General features: G+C 41.7%; 1 protein-coding gene across 2 annotated transcripts in view; it reads right to left on the reverse strand.

The window, feature by feature from the left end:
• Nucleotides 1-1,869: 1,869 nt before the first annotated feature.
• The window catches only part of KLF7 (Kruppel-like factor 7 (ubiquitous)), a 68,697-nt gene continuing 49,396 nt past the window's right edge, over nucleotides 1,870-21,170 (reverse strand). The window contains exons 3-5 of one of the 2 annotated variants that reach the window (XR_001413408.1): nucleotides 16,885-17,008; nucleotides 9,663-10,055; nucleotides 1,870-9,019 (exon numbers count right to left, since the gene is read on the reverse strand). Coding sequence is in view for 1 of the 2 variants with exons in the window: in XM_014954697.1 (XP_014810183.1) it covers nucleotides 10,004-10,055; nucleotides 16,885-17,008 (176 nt within the window). In the remaining variant the exon portion in view is untranslated. Of the gene's footprint in view, nucleotides 10,056-16,884; nucleotides 17,009-21,170 lie in introns of both variants that reach the window. The other variant, XM_014954697.1, reaches the window with a different exon arrangement.

The raw sequence follows: 21,170 nt of genomic DNA on the forward strand, positions 1-21,170 counted from the left end.
AGTGTATGCTAGTAAAACATCATATTTTCTCGAAGTTCCTGGAAGACAAACTGGTTGCATGTTTATGTGTCATTGATAATCCTCCCTCCAATTCATTCCAGCTGAACACAGGCCAAAAAATCAGCTGTGCTTCCCCAAAGTTTCCTTTGAAAAGGCTGTTGCAGAGCTCTCTTTAAGTCCCTCTCATAGATGGAGAGTAGAATACTAATTTACACTACAATTATCTTTGTCTAGACCAATAGACATATTACAGCTTCCAGAATTTTTCAAGGAAAGAGAAAGGGAAGAACTTGGACCTTGTCTTTACAAGAAAAAAGCTATAAAGTCAAAATTCTATTTGCAGAAAGAATTCTGCGTTGTACATAATTCCATTCATACCTACATCACACAAATACTTCAATCTCTAACAAAGAGACCACTTTTTTTTCAGCCTCGTATTTTCATGGTAGGGTGCCAAAAACTCAGATGATTGACTGCTTCACTTACCACTTTGATTCAGTGGCCAGCCCAGTCCAAACCATGACAGCTCCATAAGAGTGACACCAAGGTATCACTGCCACGCTGAAGCAACCAGAGCACTGTGCAGTTTTGGCGATTTGGAACACACCTCTGCTGAGTCCTTATCCAGTGTTCAAGAGCTGTTCATTAACATACACCCAAAGACTATAAATTATAACCATCATCAAACATCTGGTACCACCTGAATGACCAAGACAGCCATGGGCATCACTGGAGCTTTTTTCTTCCAACTTACCATGTGGATTTCCAGAAATGCGTGACACCATCTCAGCTCCTTTTGCATTCAACTCATCCCCTGGAGTGAGTCACTTCTGGATATGTCTCGCTTCATTAGCTATAGAGGGAGCGTAAATGAGTGGGTTAGAATGGTCATCTGGCTTCTAGATGCAGATGTCAGGAGGGGAATCCTACCTTCCGTCTGTCTGACATAAACAGTCCCAGCAGGTCTCCCAACAGGGCAAGAAAGGCATGTTGTCCCATGAATAAAAGCTAGCAAGTTTGCATCAGATGAGCCCTATAGGATGTTCATATGCAGTGTCCACTGAGGCTGCTGCAGTGTGTGAGCACAAGACAGCAAAAACCTAAAGTGATACTGGCCTGACTTGAAAAAGTAATTTCATTTTATGCCACGACACTGCAAAGTAATTATGCTCAGAATGACTGTTTTTACTGCCTAAATACATTTTTAGTACTTAAGCATCCAGGTAGATTCAATTGTGCTTGCAATTTTGCAGATATTAAAGAGGGAGACTAAATGACTGAGGCAGAGGAAAGAGAAAAATACAGCACTTCCTGCAAGACAGCCTGATGCATGGACAAGAGCATACCACTAGTGCTCAGGAGCCTCCAAGTCTAGTCCTGTTTTGACCATGGACTGACAAATGTTTTAAAGCGAGGCATGGAAAATGCAATGCAAGTGTTCTCTGTGTCTTTTACAAAAATAATACTGGCTGAAATCTTCAACCAGTGTTAAATGTTAAATAACAGAACTCACTGACTCCAACAGAAGTAGTATTACAAGCCAGATGGAAATCTGGTCAGCTTTTAAGAATAAGAATTTCCTTCATGAGTATCTTTTCCAAAAGCAATGTGATACAGCACAAATATAAGCAACACTTGAACTGTTATAAGCAACACTTGAACTGTTATAAAATAATTTTTTTTAAAAAAGTAATTATTTTAATCCAAGAATGTGATTCTGATAAGCTAAAGCATACTTAGAAGTTATGTATTTTATGTCAATAACTGTTTACAGAACCATGGCATTAACTGATATTCATAAAGCCATTTCACCATTCACAGAAGTTTTCATGAAGAAATAATATACGAGGCACACTAAACACTGTCGGGCCAAACACATTCTACTGTTTATTACACATATTACATTCTTAAATAAAAATGCGTCACATAACATTTTTGCATAGATATCTTACAATATACCAATTTAAAAAAGAATTATGAAACAGACCAGTAACAAAAATAAATTTTTTCTTCATTAATAATTTTGTAACATTAACATACCACCATCATATAATACAAATAATATTTTTAAATCTTAAGACTTTTTGTACAGCAAAAAAACTGACAAAGTAATATATTTATATATATATATATATAAAAAGCTTAAAAAAAATAAAATGTCAAAAAAAGGCAGAACTGAGGGCTACAAGATTGGGTACTTCTGTGATATATTAGAAATACCAGAGTAGGCCTGAGAGAACGTGACCGAGGGCATCTCCAAAATGCACTTGTCAGACACATCTGGTAAAAGAAAAATTATAGTGCAAAATGAAAGTCCTTCAAGCAATGTTGTTTTTTTTTTTTCTTAAATAGGGAGCATTCATACTTTCTTGTTGTTGTTGCTAAAAAAAATCCCCCAAACAAAAATCTAATGTGTAGTAGAGAGCAAGAAATGTTTCCAAGGACAAGAAAGAAAACAGGCTGTTTTGCAAAGCAAAAAGAAAAAAAGTTCTCAGCCTGCATTATTATTTTTTCAACTAGAAAGTAGTAGACATGCTAAACTAAGGCCTTGTTTCTAAGAGAAAAGCTGTCACGGTTTATACGCAGTGATTTCAAAACCAGGTACTTAAATTGGTGCAAGAACCTTCCTGTAGAGGTATCTTAATTGACTGAAGCATTTCTTACACTTTAGCTTAACTGCAAAGGATGCCAATGCAAACTCAATCCAGGCAATCAAGTAATAGGTGCAGCTAAAAAGTGATCTTAACTAGACCGGTATTTTAAAGTAGGGCAACTTCCCTAGTAGAGACATGGCCTTGGTAACAAAGTAGTGTTTAAACCAGTGTTTTGATCTACTTCCAGAATCTGACAGGCCTGGGGTTTAAAATACAGAGCGATGGGTAAAAAGTATGTTGCAAAATATAAAGTAAAGATCAGCCCTTCAGCCATCAGGCCTTCCAGGGGCTGCATGGTAGCTTTTCATTTCCCCGAGAGCCCAACAATAAAGGCTAAAAATGTCACCTTTCCGTCCATTCTAGTTCACTTTTAGTGTGTACATGCTAAGCCCTCATACCCCTCCCTTCCCACCTCCCCTCCCAACCCCCAAATTTGCAGCCTACTCATTCACAGTACACAGCAACATATATTTCCCAGCATCGTTGAAAACTTTCCTACAGAAGCTGACATGATTCCTAAAATGCAGTGGCAACAGCAAGTGCCCTCCCTAAATCAAAGCAATAGGCACAGTTGGCTACTACAAACTGTAAGTCAGTAGCTCAGTTTCCTCTTCTGTGTAGGTATATACGGGATACTGTTGTACATCCACATCCACACAGAGACAGGGTGGAGAACCTGTTTTCTGGCAGTATATAGAAGTTAGGACCAAAGCACTTAAAAAAATCATCAAAGCTTTCATTTTGAAAATCGCAAAGAGTTCCAACTTTAATTATTACAGCAAAAATGCCATTAACAAGCATTAAGGAAAACTATAAAACCCTGTTTGAAAAATGACACCTGCATTTGAAAGTTTTCAGGTAAGGAAATCTGTTCTTGAGGTGATAAAGGCAGCCTGCCCTCTCATCTCCACATTTTTATGCACATACGTTATATATACAACTATATCATTATATATATAACTTATATAGCACAAGTATGTCTTGGACTTCTTCCTCTAAGGGAGGAGGAAATTCTCAGCTTTACAAGACAGACCGTAGTACCTGGTGGGCCAGATCCTACAGCTGTTACAATGCTAAATCTTGCCAGTGAAGCCAGTGTAGAGCTGTGGAGGAGAAAGACTGCAGGCATCATCCCTAAACTATCAATAAAATGAGATACAAATGTGACAAAAGGAAGAAGAATATTCAAGCTTGATCTAGAAATGATCATTCAAGAAGGCGTAGATTTAACGCTGATGAAAGGCAGGCAAGACTTGTCAATGAGTAGTTGTAATATTCTGGGAGGAAATAATTTTCATTTCTCAAGACAGTTAAATGGAGTTATTGTCACACATTTTTTTGTTGTTCTTGGTATGTGGGGATGTTTGCAAGTGCCTTTCTATCTGAAATCACCAAAAAGTACTTTAAAAGAGTGTTGGGTTAGAGGTGTCACCCAGGATACAAAAGCTTAAAAACAGTCTTACTGCATGGAATGACAGGATGTGCCAAGTCCTGAATGAAATCAAGAATAAAAGCCCTTGATCCACTGGGTGCTGGCCTAGTAACATTAAATTATTTACAATTTTTTCCTTTTTTTTTTTTTAATTTAAAGACTTTGACACACATTAAGGGAACAGGCAGATAAAAGGAAACACTTAAGTAAGTTGGATTTTCATTAGTTTTGTCAAAAGCACCAATTATGACCTCTTTTGTACATAGATAAACAAACTACATTAAATAGGGGGAGCGACCTTTGTGTTGGTAACAGCTAAAAAGCCCAAATCGTCTAGGGCCAGGTAAAAATGAGAGAGAAAGCCTGATTCTGTAGATACCAGAAAGGTCACAGATAAGATACACTCAGTCACTACAACTATTATATTAATCAACTCCATTTTAGCCACACCCCCTAGTGCTTTGCTAGCTTTTTACTCCTGAAATTAAAACAGTTGCAAAAGCAAGGTCCTGGGGTCTCCTGCATTCAGGTCCTTCTTCCCCATCTGTGTTTGGTAGTGCTTTCCACATATTAACTGAAAATGTGCTAGCCTAAATTTCCAAAAAGTATAAGGAAAATAAGAATGAGTGAAAACAAAAGGAAAATTTATTGTTTACCTTTGGAGAAATTTATGTTGGCCTAGATTTCAGGTCCTGGAAACCATTTTTGAGATAACGTATGGGTCTTCCCGGCTAACAAACTTGTTTCCGTAACATCTGGTTGGTCCCTGCAGCTGTGACACATTTCATGGTATGATATTGCTTCAAACTGGCTTGCTAAAGGTTTGGGGTTTTTTTAAGATTTCTTCCTCTCTAAGTCTCTCTCATGAAGAAGCATTATAAAGTTTAACAAAGATTAAACCATCAGAGTTTGAGAGAAACCCTACAGACCTGTGCTACGTCTGTTCCACAGCACAAGCCTGGGAAGAACTAGAACCAGTACACACTTAATCAGAGAGAGCTTTGAAATGAATCAATCGCAGAAACACAGGAAAATTGAAGTTGGAAGGTACCTCTGGAGGTCAACCCTCTGTTTAAAGAACGGTGTAGGTAGATCAGACTGCTCAGGGCCTTGTCCAAGACATTGAAAGAATCTAGGATTTCAGCCCTTTCTTTTCTTCATTTGCCAATTTATCCAGGTAATATAATTTTCTAGACTGAGTACTAGCTATCGAAAAAGAATAACTCCAGGATAATGAAAAATACTCTGGACTCTGGAATCCCCTTTTCTGTTAGACCAATCTTTATAAAATAGATATGATATTATAGGTTGCTCTTTATCTCCTAAGGGGAAAAACAAGCAAAGATGCACTGAAGTGTTGTTTTGGTCTAAAAAGTGACTAAAATACACTATCATGTTTCTTCATATTCAATGTAGCATGAGTGCAACAATACATTTTTTTAGATTAAGGTGAAACATCCAGCAATGATTATGTCGGAATTTTGCTTGCCAAGCCTCGAGCCAGCAGTATAGAGAGCATATTTCTATAAGCATATTTTTATATATAGATTCAGCAAATCTGATTAGAAAAATCTTTATACTGGTTATAAGACAATTTTCAAAATAGAATCTCATCATGGAGTATAGCTTGTCTCAATTAGATAATGGAAAAATCCAGAATAAATAAACTATATCAACATTGTAACATACGAAGTACACCTTGATCTAGAATATTCTGTCTCCTTTTGGTCTCCCCACTACAAGAAAATTATTGACATATTGGAGCAAGTCTAGCAGAGAGCTGCCATGGAGATAAAGTTCTGGAACATGTGATGGATGAAGAGAGGCTGAGAGACATGGTTCAACACTGGAAAGAGGAGGGTAAGGGTAGATCTTATTGCTGTCTACAAATACCTAAGAGAGGGTACAGAGAAGAAGCAAAACCCTTGAAGGTACGCAGTGGAAGAGGCAATGAAAAAAGTTGGAACATGGAAAATTCTAACTTAACACACAGATTTTTTACGGTTTGGTTTGGGTTTGGTTTTGGTTTTTTTTTACCATAATGGTGGCCAAATATTGGATCAGCTTGCACACATATTGTAGATTTTCCATCCTTGGAGATATTTAAAACTCAGCTGGATATGTCCCTGAGCAACCTGCTCTAGTTGGAGGTTGGCCAAGATGGCCTCTGGAGGCCCCTATCCACCTGCATGATTCTATGATTGACTGCTCCTCTGCAAAATATTATTTAGCTATTCACAAAAACTCACATTTGTTTTAGTTACTTCCTCTATGTACACCATTTTGTGAGAATGTTGTCTCAATTTGTTCTCATCCTACAGTTCCACGGCCTTGGAAACCACAATCTGACTTTCTTATAAAGGCTTCTCTTTTGCAAATAGGCATAAATCTAGCATGAGGAAACAACATTAAGCTTCTCCTTTGTACAGCTGGATAACTCAGTCCTCAACTGTTACCAAATCATCTATTTATGGCTTTGCTTCCAAGAAGCCTTTCAGAGAGTATTAGCCTTTCTTCATTAGTCTGCTTCTACTCATAGTTTACAAATAGAGGACAACTGTACAACTCTAGCAAGGAGACACAGGCCTAAAAAGGATCTAGCTATAACAGATTACACAAGTTTGAAGTGTACAGCTTAAAATATCTGCAAAGAAACAAAACTTGTCATTGTAAAAAATAGATCCTGGAATGTGTCGTTAATTATGCATTTCCAAAATGGAGACTTCTACAAAATACCAGCTATGGTTCACAATTTTAGCGATGACTAAGACACTTGCATATGAGCACCCAAAAACTGAAGTCCAGAGATTGACTGAGTACACCATGTATACAGGTGAAAAATACCTCCCTTAATAAACAGAAGAGATGGTCCTAAAGCCCAAAATTTGGCTTCAGAGTTCAAGACCTGCTACAGAGAGAGCCTGAGAAATCTGAAAACTGGTTGTCTCTTACCCCTTTTTCTCTATGTTTTTTATGCTATTTGGATCCATGATTTAGATGTAGGCCTGCCTCTAGCATAAAATAATCAGACATTTCAGCATGTTTTTTTCCATGGGGCCCTTGTTCTGCCATATTTAATTAAGATGTCAACAAGACCATAAATGACAACTGGAAGTAAATAAACAGTCTTGCTTGATTTCTTCCATTTTAAATAGAGTCTGGTACGTAAACTGTCAATAACAAAGGTTTGTAGACTACTGGTAGGATGTCCAAAGGCAACTGTGTTCAGAGGTCAAAGGAGAATATTTATGCAGGTTCACAGCCAATGAATATCATAGTGGTGGGTTTGAGAGCACATGCTTTAGGACACTACAATGAGGGAATTCTAAGATTCTCTTATCCTTTTTTTAACCTAATGCACTGACTGGATGCTCTACAGTTTCACACAGCTGAGGTTTCAGTTCCCACTAGGCATCTAGCAGGATGCTCTGTATATTCCAACACAAATTGGATTCTAGGGCCCTCAGTCCCAGTGGAACAGTTGGGTGGAATGGCCATAAAAAGTATGCAAACACAGAAGTAGAGAAATACGAGATTGTCAGCAAGCAGTGCTCCGCAATTTTTAAATGTATACATATATATAAGCATATATATATACACATATAGAGTACGGTTAGTTTAAAATCTTTGGAATAAACTCAATTTTCCTTCTCTCTCTCTCTCTGTCTTTCTTTTCTTTCTCTCTCTCTCTCTTGCTCTCTCTTATGCTTTTACCACGAATGTTACATCATTGTCCCTAAAAGATGGTTGGATTTTGGTCCATATTTCATGCCATATGGGCCAGACATCGTATTTCCCCCCTGTCCCCAAAGTGTTCAGTTGACAGTCACAGTGTTTTGTGAAAACTGTGAGGAAAAACAGCATCTTTCGAGTAAATTCACTCTCTCACTGGAATCAAAGGTTGCAAAAGGCTGAGAATTCAAGTGCCAAGGATCCCGGTGACGGCTCTTAAACACCTATTGAGTTTCTTGTTTGTTCTTTTTTCCCCTAAGAGTACAGTTTTACCTCTCAAAACATAAATTAAGGGAAATATTTAACAGTCAATGAGTCAAAACAGTCAAAGAAGGGCAGTTGGCTAATACAGTATAAAAGAGCAGCAACCATTTGTGGACCACACACCATTTTGTTTCATTTCTAGACACATCTTGAAGGGATGGTCCCAGAATATACAAAATATACAAACTAATGACCACCTGCCTGCTTGCATAGGCCATTTTTATGGTCCTAAATGCAGTCTTTGGAGTCAGGGCCAATGCCAAATAGTTTCAAATGCAAGTTAGGATAAGATACATTTTTTTGTATTTCTTTTGTAATGAAGACTTTAATCCACTTTGAGCCAACAAAATCAAATTATCAATAGGACTGAAGGGTGAGCATGAGACCTCCACTTCTCCTTGATGTTTCACACAGTAGGCCAAAATGGACCTCTAGGTTAGTAATACTTTAGACCAATCATTTGGAAAAGCCTCACTGCTGGATGTAAAATCCAACCCTTCCTTCACCGTTCACACTGTTACATCTTTTTCATAAAGGAGTGGGCCACAGCATCAACTTGATGAATGGAAAAGGAGGACTTTGATAATTTCTTTAAAAGGCTAATGCTGAATGAAGCCATTGTACTTGGAAGAGGTTCTCGATTTCCTGCTCAAAGAATGGAGCAGGATTTTTGGCTTTGCTTTTTTTTTGTGTGTAAGATGCTCAACAAACATTGGCTTTAAATTAAAATGTCTGCAGGTGCTCTTTACACAAACAAAAGTCTAATGTTTTAGATTGGTTAATAGAAGAACAGCAAGAAAAAGCAACATAATTCATCACTAAGTCGCTGTGGGTTGTGGCTAACATGCTCACATGATGTGGAAGGAATCCTGTAGTCATGCCTGCGTGGCCAGTCCCAGACTGATATCCAGGTGAAGACAAGGAGTTCTGAAGATCACTTGTTCGTGGAGAAAAGAGAAAAAAATGTTTAAGCTTCCAAGTAAGCTTTTAAAGTTTTCTGTTCAACAAATAAACAAGAAGTCCTAGCTATGGCAATAGGGTGAGGCCTACAGAGATATTAGGTGCTGTTTCTCAGGGGTTTATCCCTTGGCCACTTAGCCATCATGGCAGCAGCTTCCAGAGTCCCTAGTGCATATGTTGTGCAATAGCCAAAACAAAAATCAAAATAAAAACAACCAACAAAAATATAGTCCTCCATTAAGTCTACATAAACTCAGGCCAAAAAGAGGATATTTGTGTCACAAGTGTCACTCCACAGTCTACTGCCAGTAAGGCCACTGGTATTGACTTAAAAGGATCTCAGTAGCTCAGTTCTAGGAAGAAGAACCAAAACCAAGACAGGTCAAAGTGTCTGTGAGAAGTTTGACGCACTGAACATTAGGAATTCTCAGACAAAGAACAAATGAACCAAGAGGTTAATTTTGGCTACCAAACTGGGATTTGGTTTTCTAGGTCATTGTTTCCCCCCATCTATTTAAAAAGAAAGTTAGTGCTACAAATATGCAACTTCAAGACGACATATTATCCTATTGAGTTGCACTGAGAAGCAAGTTAAATAAGCCCCTCCTACTGCCGTCCACCTGCAGGGAAGCCTCCTCCATTTTCTTTGATTTTCGCTGGCAAAACCAGGAAACAAATCCAAAAGGGACGAAGTACTGTAAGCAAATGTTCCTTCTCATTGACTTCACATCTATACCATTTCCTCGCCTGCATCTTCTCCCATCCAGCTGGGGCAAGGCATAAAGAACCGATGTACGTATTGAAGTATAATTGGGTGCATGACAGTGCGAGCGTGTGGTCTCTGTACAGAGGGTTACACGTGATCAAGTTCTCTTCTCCTGCAAGGCAGCGCGTTGTAACTTGAGTTCCACTTTCATCTCACAACACTTAGCTCAGACGACATCCATGCCATGACTGATATTCAGATGTGTCTCTTCATGTGGAGGGCGAGGTGATCAGACCTGGAAAAACACCTGCAAAATAAAGCAATTGGGAAACGAAATAAATATAGCATTTGGGAAAACAGGACTCCTGCTCCTTCCTCCTTATGTACAGGAGGAAATACACATCCAGATTTAGAGACATTCCTTAGATTATACATGGATCCCTACCAAACCCTGTGTGATTGACCTCTGTGACCACAGACAGCCAACTATCCTGGCTCTTTGGTAGCTAAATACACTACTCTTCTCCTTTCTCGTCTTTCACAGAGTCAAACGTCAGGGAAGAGTGCTCATCTATGCACCTATAGTACAAAATAGTATAAGTGTGTGTGTGCGTATAAAAAAATAAAATAAACCAAGTCAGTTTTGCTCAAGTACTCAGCAACATCTGTTTAAAAAAACACCAGCTTTCTCAAGCACCCAGTACCTGCAATAAGCACCAAAATACGATGCCAGTTTTGAAAGCTAAATTCTCATTTCTAACTCCAAGCTGGAAGGAAAGTTGGGTCAGAGTTTGGAGACTGACAATTTGTCAGGCTACATATCTGTCCCTTTCTCTCTGCTGGGAATCTGTGTGGTAATATGTGGATATTGATGAATGTGACCTCTCTGACGGATGTTGAGAGAAGATAAGGTATTATGCCTATTTTGTAGGAGTGAACATTGAGAGACAGAGAAGGCAAGGAAACTGTAAATCACATAAGAACTGTGGTAAAACCAGGAAAAAATGCCAGGACTTCAGTTTTCAACTTCTGTTCTTTAATGAAAAAGCCATTTTTCTCCATCTCATAAGAAAACGTAATGTTTTGACATTCTGAACATGCAGATGGATGCTGATGAGATGGACTTAGAGTGGCAACCCTAGAGAACTAGTTGAGTCGAAGGGTTGGTCTAAACATGCAGTTAATTGAGAATAAGGTAGGGCATGAATTTGAAATGAAGCATCTATTCTTGATTAACTCCCTCTCTAAAGGCTTATGACTGCTGCCTTCTGAAATGACTTAATCCACTTGGGAAGTGGGTTAAAATACTCAAACACACTCCAGGAGAAGAGCAACCACACAAAGAGTTAATCAGGAATTACTATTCTAGAATAGTTGCCTTGTAGTAGACATGCTCCAGGGCACTCTCAGCAGCAGAAACAGCAGCCCAAATTCATGCATTTTACACCACCAAGATATTGTCAGAGTGATAAGGGGAATAAGCTCTCAGTAGGACAAGTGCCTTTCTTCCCTGTCATTCAATAAAGATCCCATTTTATCAAGACTGCCAGTAAGCAAGAAAATTTTTTAGACTTCATACCCATTAGAAATGGGATTGAAAGCACCAACCCGCTTCACATCCACCATCACAGTGTCATTAAAGATACGTGTGGTACCAGCGAGCAAACCACAGGACAAATGGGCAGTGGTTCTGGCTGCCTACCTCAAAGCCCTAAAATGGAGCCTGATTGTTAGAGCGGTAGGATTCAGACACTCTCAAAAATTAAACTTCTACTAGATACTTCAAACTGAGCACTAAAAAGCGGGAGGTTTCCAAGTTCCCTGTGACTCTTGGCTTGCCTTCTTTCCACTCAAAGCCATAAGACAATGGCTTATTTATTTTTACTAATAGCAAACCCCATCTATTATAAATATCACACAATCCCCACGTATCTGTGGCTTTTGAGTAAACTGTTTTTGTAGGCTCCAAGGGCACCATAAAAAGCTACTTCCAGAACTGACTCGCCTGCTCCACAGATTTAGAGTATAAAAGAGCCACCAATAGTGGTCTGAAGAATATCCAAATGGGTTATTGTGAGAATCTGGATAGCTCATACATGGGCACTGAACGTATTTCCAAAAAAGCAGTAGTTGAGTATTTCCTATTTTTCAGACAGAAGGTAAAAGAAGAAATTGAACTATTCAGTAAAATAAGCCAAGAACTAAAGATAAAAAAAGAACACTCAATCTAAAGGCAAACACCCAGAGGACAAACACCCTAAAAAGAGCGAAGGCCGAGAAAGAAAAGAACTATAAAATGAAGAGATTTTAAATAGTTAGGGGATCTTTTCTGTCCTGTTGGCAGTACTCCCCTACATGAGCAATCTATCTGCATCTACATGAGGTGAATTTTTGAGACAAAGAAACTTCATAAGAAGGGAACTTTGAAAGAAAAGCTAGATACTCATCTTCAGTGGATGAGCATAGCTCTGCTTGTCAGCTGTTCTTTACTGATTTATAGCAACTTACAAGGGACTTAATATCTTCAGAGTGGCAAAAATTAAGAAGAAAGACTTCAAACTAAGATGGAGGCTGCATTCCTCCAAGCTCTTACATGAAGCACAGCAAGACAGACGCGAATCTGACAATGGACACTTGGCTTTCAACACAGCAGGCTCAGCACAGCTAGAATTTTCTAGCCCTGGGGTGCCAAAATGTACCCTTGGACCAACATCTCTCTCGTCAGTCTAAACTGAGAAAGCAGCATGCGCTGGCTACAAGGGCTGCCAAAACAAAACAACAGCTTGAGTGGCTGCCAAAAAGACATGCACCAGCTGGCACTTCAGTCTAGGACTAGTCATAAGACCACCACCCAAGCATGGCTTTTCCTCTCCGATTGTCTCTATTATAGATGCAACACAGGAAAAAGTGTGCTGAGTCATAGCACAGCAAGGTCTGTTAAAAATATGGATTCAAGACATTGTTTCACATCGATAACCACACTATTAGCATCTAGTATATTTTTCAGCCCTAGAATATTTTTATAGCTAATAAAATGGTACCATATTTGCTAATTTATAGCTAATAAAATGGTACAATACTAATTCTTCACATTCTCCTGCTGACTAATTTGGTTAGTTCTATCTCCTGGTAAGACTGGTGGATGTGGACATTTATTTTCAACAGTAAAACAGACCCTACAAAATTTTGCAGCTAAATCATACTGCCAAAAAAAGCTATTGATAGCAGACACATTTTTTTCCCGGCTAGAACTAGAGGCAGCAGTGGAAGAGGCTCCCCAGGGAAACTCCTTTCTTCACAAATTAAGAAACAGCAGCTTAGTGGTCTCTAGTCCTGCCCATGAGATAAGACCTTGCTTCACACCTCTGGCTCTATACCTCTTCCAGTTCCAGACCAGCTCTGCACATTGTAGGTGGGCCCATCACAATCTTCCCCTTCATCTCTCCCCCAGCTCTTCCTAGAAAGGACAGTTTATGCTAGAGTAAGGTACTCTAATTTTGTAAGCCATACAGTGATGCGTGATGCATAAATTCTCTGCTCCCAGAGAGCAGAGATTCTTTCCTTTCTCTTTTTGATCTATCTCCTTAGCAACACAGCTAAGTGCTCAGCACTGAAGCCTCTGCAGGAGAAAGAGGGAAGGTAACTACAATGAGAACAGAATATATTGCTCAGCCATCTTTCTTACCAGCTGTGGATTCTCCACTGCGGGATGTGTTCATTCCAGCTAAGTGTGCTCTTAGCTTGCTGTCAGAAAGGAAACCACATGCGCGCACGCGCCCCCACACACACACAGAGGTTTATATACCCCAATAGTCTGGCACTAAGCTGCTATCTCCTAAACACATATTTATGCAGAACAAGCGAGTGCCAGTACCCTGTCACCCTCTTCCCCTTGGAGTGCTGGGGGCTTGTACTGTCTGAGGAACACAACCTTAGCCTGTGTTTCTGAAGAGTGTAATTCCTGGGGAATGCTAATAACCAGCATATCCCTGGAGTCTGGAAGGCACTAGGGACTTGTGTACTGCCTTCCACACCACTTTAGCTGATTCTCTTTTCTCCCCTGCTGCCACCAAACCACACACCATTTGCAGTACATATGGTGCTACTCAAACCAGTGGTAGCCTGCCAGCTATGAGCAGCAATGTGGTCTGTGGGCTGTGTGGTATTGGGATAGGACTGGGACAGCAGGAGAAGAGAATAACATCTTCTTATCTCTTTTGTTTTAAAATGGACCTGTACACAGAGAACATTAATACCCCTTTGATGTCGGCCAGAAGGTCAGAGACAAACACATCTGAAAACAGCCTGGAAAGAAAACTGCAGCCAGGCTGTATGCACAACATTCCTCCTCTTTGCTATTTGAAACACCACTTTCATGTTCTGATTGCCAAGGTACAGCCCTCACCTCTGAACAACAGCAGACATGTTTTGTGCTACATCAGTGTTGTTAAAAGTAGCTCAAAAGGCTACTTAAAGTTTAGCAGCCAGGATATCTTGAGTGAGTGACCAAAACTCCTGTCATTAATGGTGGATGCAATAAAAGGTAGCAGTTCAAATACGGAGAAACTTGCCAGCTGGGAACCTGAGCTCAGGAAGGAGTGTCTTTAACATTAAAAGTCTGGCTAAATAGCTAAGGACAGATTTAGGCACATGTTTCAGTGCTTGCTTGAGGTGACATCTGTAATAAGTGGGAGTAGAGAGATCTGTGAATGAGAAAAGAAAGAAAAATAGTAGTATAGCGGAGTGGGCCAAAAGAACAGGCACCATCACTCCACAATCTTGCAACAAGTGACTGGGAGACTAAAGACGTATCTGTTTCCTACCACCACACACAGATGTTATGTGCATGGAGTTCAACAATGCACAACCCCCAGCACCCTTAACTTATTAATAAATATTTTCCCTTCATCTACAGATTCAGCTGAAGAGCAGAAAATGCATTAGATGATTGCAGGAATATATCTCTCAATTTTAGTGACTTGAGTTGGCTGCCAAAATAAAAACCTAGGTAGGAATGGATAATACATAGAGAGAGAAGAATGAATACTTAACAAAGGGCTGAAAGAGACTGAGGAGTTCAAAACACTGACTGTATTTCTTTATATGTCTGCTAAAAATATTGTCTGTCCTGACACAGAAGCCCCAGGGCTTTGTGTGTATGTGTGTGTGTGTGTGTTTGTGAGGCCAGGACAGTTAGTTTGTTCTTCAGAGGAAAGCAAGGAGAAAGGCAATGCCTTACATTTAAAACAGGGAACATAACCTTTCTCCTTCACAGATGTGCTTATACAAAAGCAGAACTCCAGAGGTCCCTACTTGGCTTATCCTGTCCCTCATTCTGAGGAAACAAAAGATAATCCAGGGATAAAACAAAAGATAATCCAAGAGGAAGCCCTCTGTGGGGGAAGGGGGACGGAAAGAGGGGAGACAAGGGGAGAAAAGCACTCAAGGAGATGAAGCTCTTGGAAAGGCAGGATGTGAAAATGATCGAATTTCCTTCCCATAAAAGGACGGGGTCCCTTGTTTATGTCCCACACATCCTCTCTCCATGCATGTTCTCTGCTGGTCTGGTGTACCCAGAGGCTTCCTAGAGCCTTTATTGTATTACAAAACGTTTCCTTATCAGAGCAGAGAACCTTACTGCTGCATTAAAAAGATGGGTAATTTTCTTAAGCCTCTTTTAAAAATACATATAAATAGGATTAGCTGGATAACATGTTCAGATGCAAGCACATTATTTGATTACTCAATAGTGGATCCAGGTTTCACCCAGGGCACTGCCAATCTCCAGCTGGGGGGGTACGAGGGGGAGAAGTGCTCATTGTTCGATCCTGTCAGTGCTGTCAAGAGTCATTACAGGGGTAATTGCTTTTGCTCCACCCTAATTTCTTATCAGTTGGGACTGGGGACAGGGAGGAGGGTTTTCTTTTGGTTTTGTTTCTAAATTCAAAGAACACAGCTTTCAAAATCGCTCAGCACCAAGCAAGGATGACCAGATTTTTCAGACGAGTTCATCATTCATTCAAGCAGCTAAAGTGGTGAGGACTGCAAAAAGGAATCAGCAGCGAACGGCAGCAATTTTGGCTGCCACTGGGAGCTGCTGGATGCTCAGCTCACCAGGCAAAACTGGCCCCTCGTTTCTGAGTACCCAGAGAAAGACTGTTGCATGATGGGCTCTTCAGGAACCCTGGCTCTGGGCACCTGTCAAGCTTTTAAATCTGGGCCCACGCAAATGAAAGCGCAGAGTATTTCCCACATCAAATAGATGTCAAGGGTGAGATTTAAAACTGTAGGAAAAGATTCACTAATTAGCAGGAATGTGCAGAGATCACTGATCCTACACAAAACAACCCCATGAACGTGAATTGTCAGATATGCCTAAATCACTCCTGTGCTTTTGAAAATGAAGCCCTTTGCTGTCTCTCACTGACTCTCCCCTGTTTCATCTGGGGAAGAATGGAGCCCTGGACTCATTGGTAAGACAAGACAATGATCAAATAGAAATTAAGTGCTTTTCTCCTAGACATTTCCTATAGATTTGTGACACAACAGCCACACACAGTCCCCATCCCCCCAGTCGTACACCCATGTGGGGCACATCAGCTTCTGCTGACCACCCTGCCAAAAAGGTGGGAGCCACAGGTGGTGCTTGGTGTAGTCCCCAAAGCAAAGCATGCAGAGGAGCTCTGCCGTTGTGAGGGCACCAGGCTCATACAACCAGGAGATGGAAAGCTCTGGAGAAGCTTTGTTGAGAAGTCCGTCAGTGAAGTGGTCTAGGGCCCTCCGGACTTCTTCTATGCTTCAAGAGTATTAAGAGCAGCTGCTCTATGGACCAAATTCTGTGCCCACAACAGACACCACCAGCTTTCAGTCAGACCTACACCTGGTCCCACGTATTTCTCTGTGCTATGGGATGGAAACAGCTTAGGCTGTTAGGAAGTATTTCCCCTCTGCTGGGCCACTGAGGCAGAGGACAGGGGCAGAGTGGAGGGTCCCTCCGTGGCTCGGGGATCAAAGCAGTGGGACAGGAGGCCAGAACGGGCCCTTCTGCTGGGAGCCAGGTCTCTTGTCTTGGAGTAGCTGGTGCCACCCACAAAGTCCACATGTTACTTGAACACCGTGTTAGGAGGCTGCGTTACCTGTCACAATGGTTGCATTTAAAGGGCTTTGCACCCGTGTGCTTTCTGTAATGCCTCGTGAGCTCGTCACTCCGTGCAAAACGCCACTCGCACCCTTCCCACGAGCACTTGTAAGGCTTCTCACCTGCAGAGGGGAGGAGAGAACAGTCAACGTGGCATCAGGATTACTGAGCACTCAACTTGCAAGCCCTGGGTCCTCCCACCTTGCCTCTGTCCCACTCGGGCAGGTTAGCCCGTCACACAATTCATGACCAGTGTGGCATGGAGACAACTTAGGGCTTAGGATGCATTGTACTGAGGATGGATCCAGCCCAAATTTTACTGCTAAAATTCCTGCACAACCTTATTTACCACTTCTAACTAAACCAGTTGACTACTCTTCAAAGAAGCCCTCAGAACATCCCAAATGCCTGTCCTGATGTGTGCCTGTAGCCTGATTTTCAGGCAGCTTTTCAGATCACTCTATCCTTGCCAGATGAATTACTGTGGTAGCTTTGAGTGCCAGTACTAACACCTTAACACATAGCAGGTGTGCACCACTCCAGAGTGACCACACCACCGCATCACATGCCTTATCCCAGCTGCCATTTACCCCTCACATGGCAAGACTCGCATCTGTTCCCCTCAACCTTTCATGCCCACTGCTCCCTAGGACTGCATCTTCTTTAGTTGCTTCTGACAAGAAAAACTGTTCCTTGGTTCAAGAAATTATACATCAGGACAGTGAGAAGATGAATATTTTCTTCAAGAAATCAGCTGATCCTTCAGACTTTTTGCACTACACCTTTATCAGCTATTACTCTGCCCCAAAATCTTAGCCATACCACTGAGGGCAGTGAAATGGTGCAGTGATAAGACAGGAGAGATTCTGGTCTGCTGTGTTTGCGTTTACCTATCTTCTAATGCACACCAGTCTCTGAGGGTCAAAGTCTGCCATGGTGTAACATCCGTGGAGTCATTAACACCTTCTGATGGAGAATTACAAGGTCTCATGCCTCTTCTTTCCTTATGCAGTGCACATGTATTCATGTGCATGCAAATTTATCATCTCCCCCCAGAACAAATGCTCCAGTGCATCTCCTCTGATATGATGGCATGTCACTATTCCCCATGCAGTCAGCACTGTATGGATGCATTAGAAGAGGAGGGAGTTAAGATAAAACACAGACAAGAAATCACTTTCACTACCAAGCTTCTAAGCTGGGAATTATAAACAGAGAAGGGATTATGACTTATTTACTTCTTCTTAAAATTGCTAAGGAGGTGATCTTAAAAATCCCACCACTGACCAAACTGAAGTTTCAGGCTCTATGACCCCTCTATGCCAGTCACGTGAAACAATCACTTGGCCACAGCAAATTTCTCAGTGCAGAGACACAGATTTCTATATTTAGCATGTCTATTCAGCAAGTAAAGAAGTGAGATGTGCTTATGGGAGACCCATGTATTTCAAGGTGACAAACTGGAGAGGCCGAAAGAGCAAGAAAAGTGAAGAGCGCAAGGGAACTGCATCAAAATACATGGAAAAAAAAAAAAAAGGTGTTCTTTGATGAGTGAGTGAGTTTTTGTGGACTTCTTATTGCACAGGCAGCTCTGTTGCACGGCGGTCATCCGCCCCAGACAGAACAGCAGAGTGGGCTGAGATGTTAACTGGAGTCGAACCATTTTACTGGCCTCTGAGAAGTTTCTTTGGCTCAGCAGCTCAATCAAAGGACACACTGGGGTGAAGCAATGAAGAGGGGGCAGCAGCCAGCAAGACCGCCAAAATTTGTCCCTCAGTCCCTGAATGCAGAAAGGGCAGCCTGGATGTCTCTGTCATGTGCCACAGTACACCACAGGAAAATGCCCAGCAGGGCAATGGACTGAGCCAACAATAACACCACCCCACTTAGATTGTGCCTGCCTGGTCATCTCTGCAGACTTGCCTTTTGTTCTTTTTTCCTTTTAATAGGATTTTTTCAGAAAAAAAAAACCAAAACAAAATCAAGGCAAGAAACTTCTTGTTAGTGACCAAGTGCTGGTGTCCTGTTTCTGTGCTGGTTACTCGCGTGTAATTCAAGCACCATCACCAGTGCTGGCCCCAGATGCTAGAGTTGCAGTTGCTGCAGTGCTCTCCCCCTCCCAGCCCTTGACATCCTACCTGGCATACTGCATCTGCTCTCCCCTCTCAAAGGAAAGGGATTTCCCCAGCCCTGGTCATGTCTATGATGGCACACCGTTTTTGTCTGAACAGTTCATGCATTATTTTAAAAAGCTGTCAGTAAACAAGCCTCGATGGTAATTCAGCTTCCTCGGTTCTCTGACGCTCTCTAGTGCCTACCTTAGAGTGGAGACAGCAAGGCAGACAAACTGCCTTGCAGTGCGTGTTGCTACACATGCTGCAAAGCAAATGCAGAAGATGACTGCTCAGCCAAATCTAGCAGGTACAGCCAGTCTGAAGGATACAGTTGCCTACAGAGCAAAAGGGTGAAGGAAAAACATCCTGGGCTTTCTGTGGAACAAGGGCTATTAGGACTGAAGCTGAGTTTGGTTTGTTAACATTTGTCAAGAGCTTTGCAAATGTATAGTGCTATATATAGGTTATGAGAGACAAAAATGCCAAGCATGATTACTGGTAAACCCCTGGGATGCCACATATCTCTGTTACTTGCTGCAGGGGCTCCTCTCTCAAGTGCTCCTGGTCCAGCCTTGCACAGCCCTGAGCCAAGTTTTGTTTTCAGATGCTTTTCCTCTGTAACCCAAGCCCTGTTCCACAAAATGTCAGACAGTACCTCTTTGTGCTCCAGACAGCACGCTGGCATACAGTGCTCCGCGTGGCACAAGATAAATGTAAAGGAGCACGGTGACCTTTAAAGCCATGTCAGATGGCTCCTTGACCCAGAGACCTCAAAGAGGTTAGATTTCCTGCCCTCCTGCAGCTACTCAAAAACATGAGAGGGCCGGAGGAGAGAGACCTCTGTATCTCTCCACGTGAAGACTAAGAACAAATTGCTTCTTTAGTGGCTGCTTTCACCTTACCCAAAGATGAAATGAAAGCTTATCTTGCCGAGATGCACGTATGTAGGAAGCACAGGCATGGAGAAGGGGGGAAGAGTCCTCCTACCTCACTACTGGCAATGGCAAGGAGAAGAAATGGGAATGATCCTTTCCACGTGCCAGGCTGCTCTTCTGTTGTTGCAGAGGATTAGTGAGAATAAAAAGATACGATGGTGAAATCCTCCTCTGCTGAAGGCAATGGCAAAACTCCCACTCACTTCTACAGGGCTAGGATCTCTCCCTTTTTAACAAATTAATTATGAGCTTCAAAATCCAATTAAAAATAGGAACATCACAGAGCTGTGCCACACTGACTTTTTTCAGGCTCTAATTCCTCAAAATTAATAACCACACTTAAAACTCGTGCCTGTGAGCCACTCCCGAGGAAGGAGGCTCTACTCCTTAACTCACCTTTATTCAACACAAGGATCTGTGCAGTGCTTAAACAAACCCATACACCCACATTTATACAAATGCACTCAACGGAGGAGCCAATGCACGTCCAAAAAGAAGCTGATACCCATATGGGCAGCTGTTAAATACTCAGCTGTTTCAGTTCAGAACGTGCTCCACACCGTGCAGTCAGTTCAGCTTTCACACATCCACAAATGCACCTGGAAAGGCAGGCAGCCAGCAATGCAGACATATACCCCAGCAATAAATTATGCAATTTTCTGAGATGAGCACTAGTGTTAAAACAATGTACCATTTGCTTACGGAAAATCTTCTAGAACCAACCCAGAACAGTGGCTTGCTTTCTAATTTTTTCCCTGGGAGGTGGAGATTGCTACCTAGTGATTTCAGGCTGACCACATTACTTTCCTTGGGCAGACATGCATCAGAGAGCACTGCAGCGCAGTAAAGGCCAGCTGATCTGCGAAACAGTGGGTATGCAGGACCCAACATCCACACCGCATGCATTTGAAGGGTGTTATTTCTGGCTAGCCACAGCCTGGTCCTGTGGCCTGAACCCGTCCGTAGGTGAAGCGTGCCAGCAGTGCCCTTGCAGAGCACCTCCCAGGACAAAACCATATGTGCACTCCAGCCAGGCTGAACCAAAGCACAGTGAATGTGGGCAACCAGAAGGCTCACCTCAAAAGGGGACTCCTGACCACCAGGAGTTGCTCAAATAGACGCATCCTTGGCTGCCTGCTGAGGATCCCCAAGAAGCAGCCTGCACGTGACTGCAAGGGCACAAAGCTGTGCTGAAACCTACTGATCTAAAAGGACCTTACCATCAGAAAAGTTAG

The sequence above is a fragment of the Calidris pugnax genome, unplaced genomic scaffold (assembly GCF_001431845.1).
Source record: "Calidris pugnax isolate Ruff unplaced genomic scaffold, ASM143184v1 scaffold103, whole genome shotgun sequence".
NCBI classification, from domain to species: Eukaryota; Metazoa; Chordata; class Aves; order Charadriiformes; family Scolopacidae; genus Calidris; species Calidris pugnax.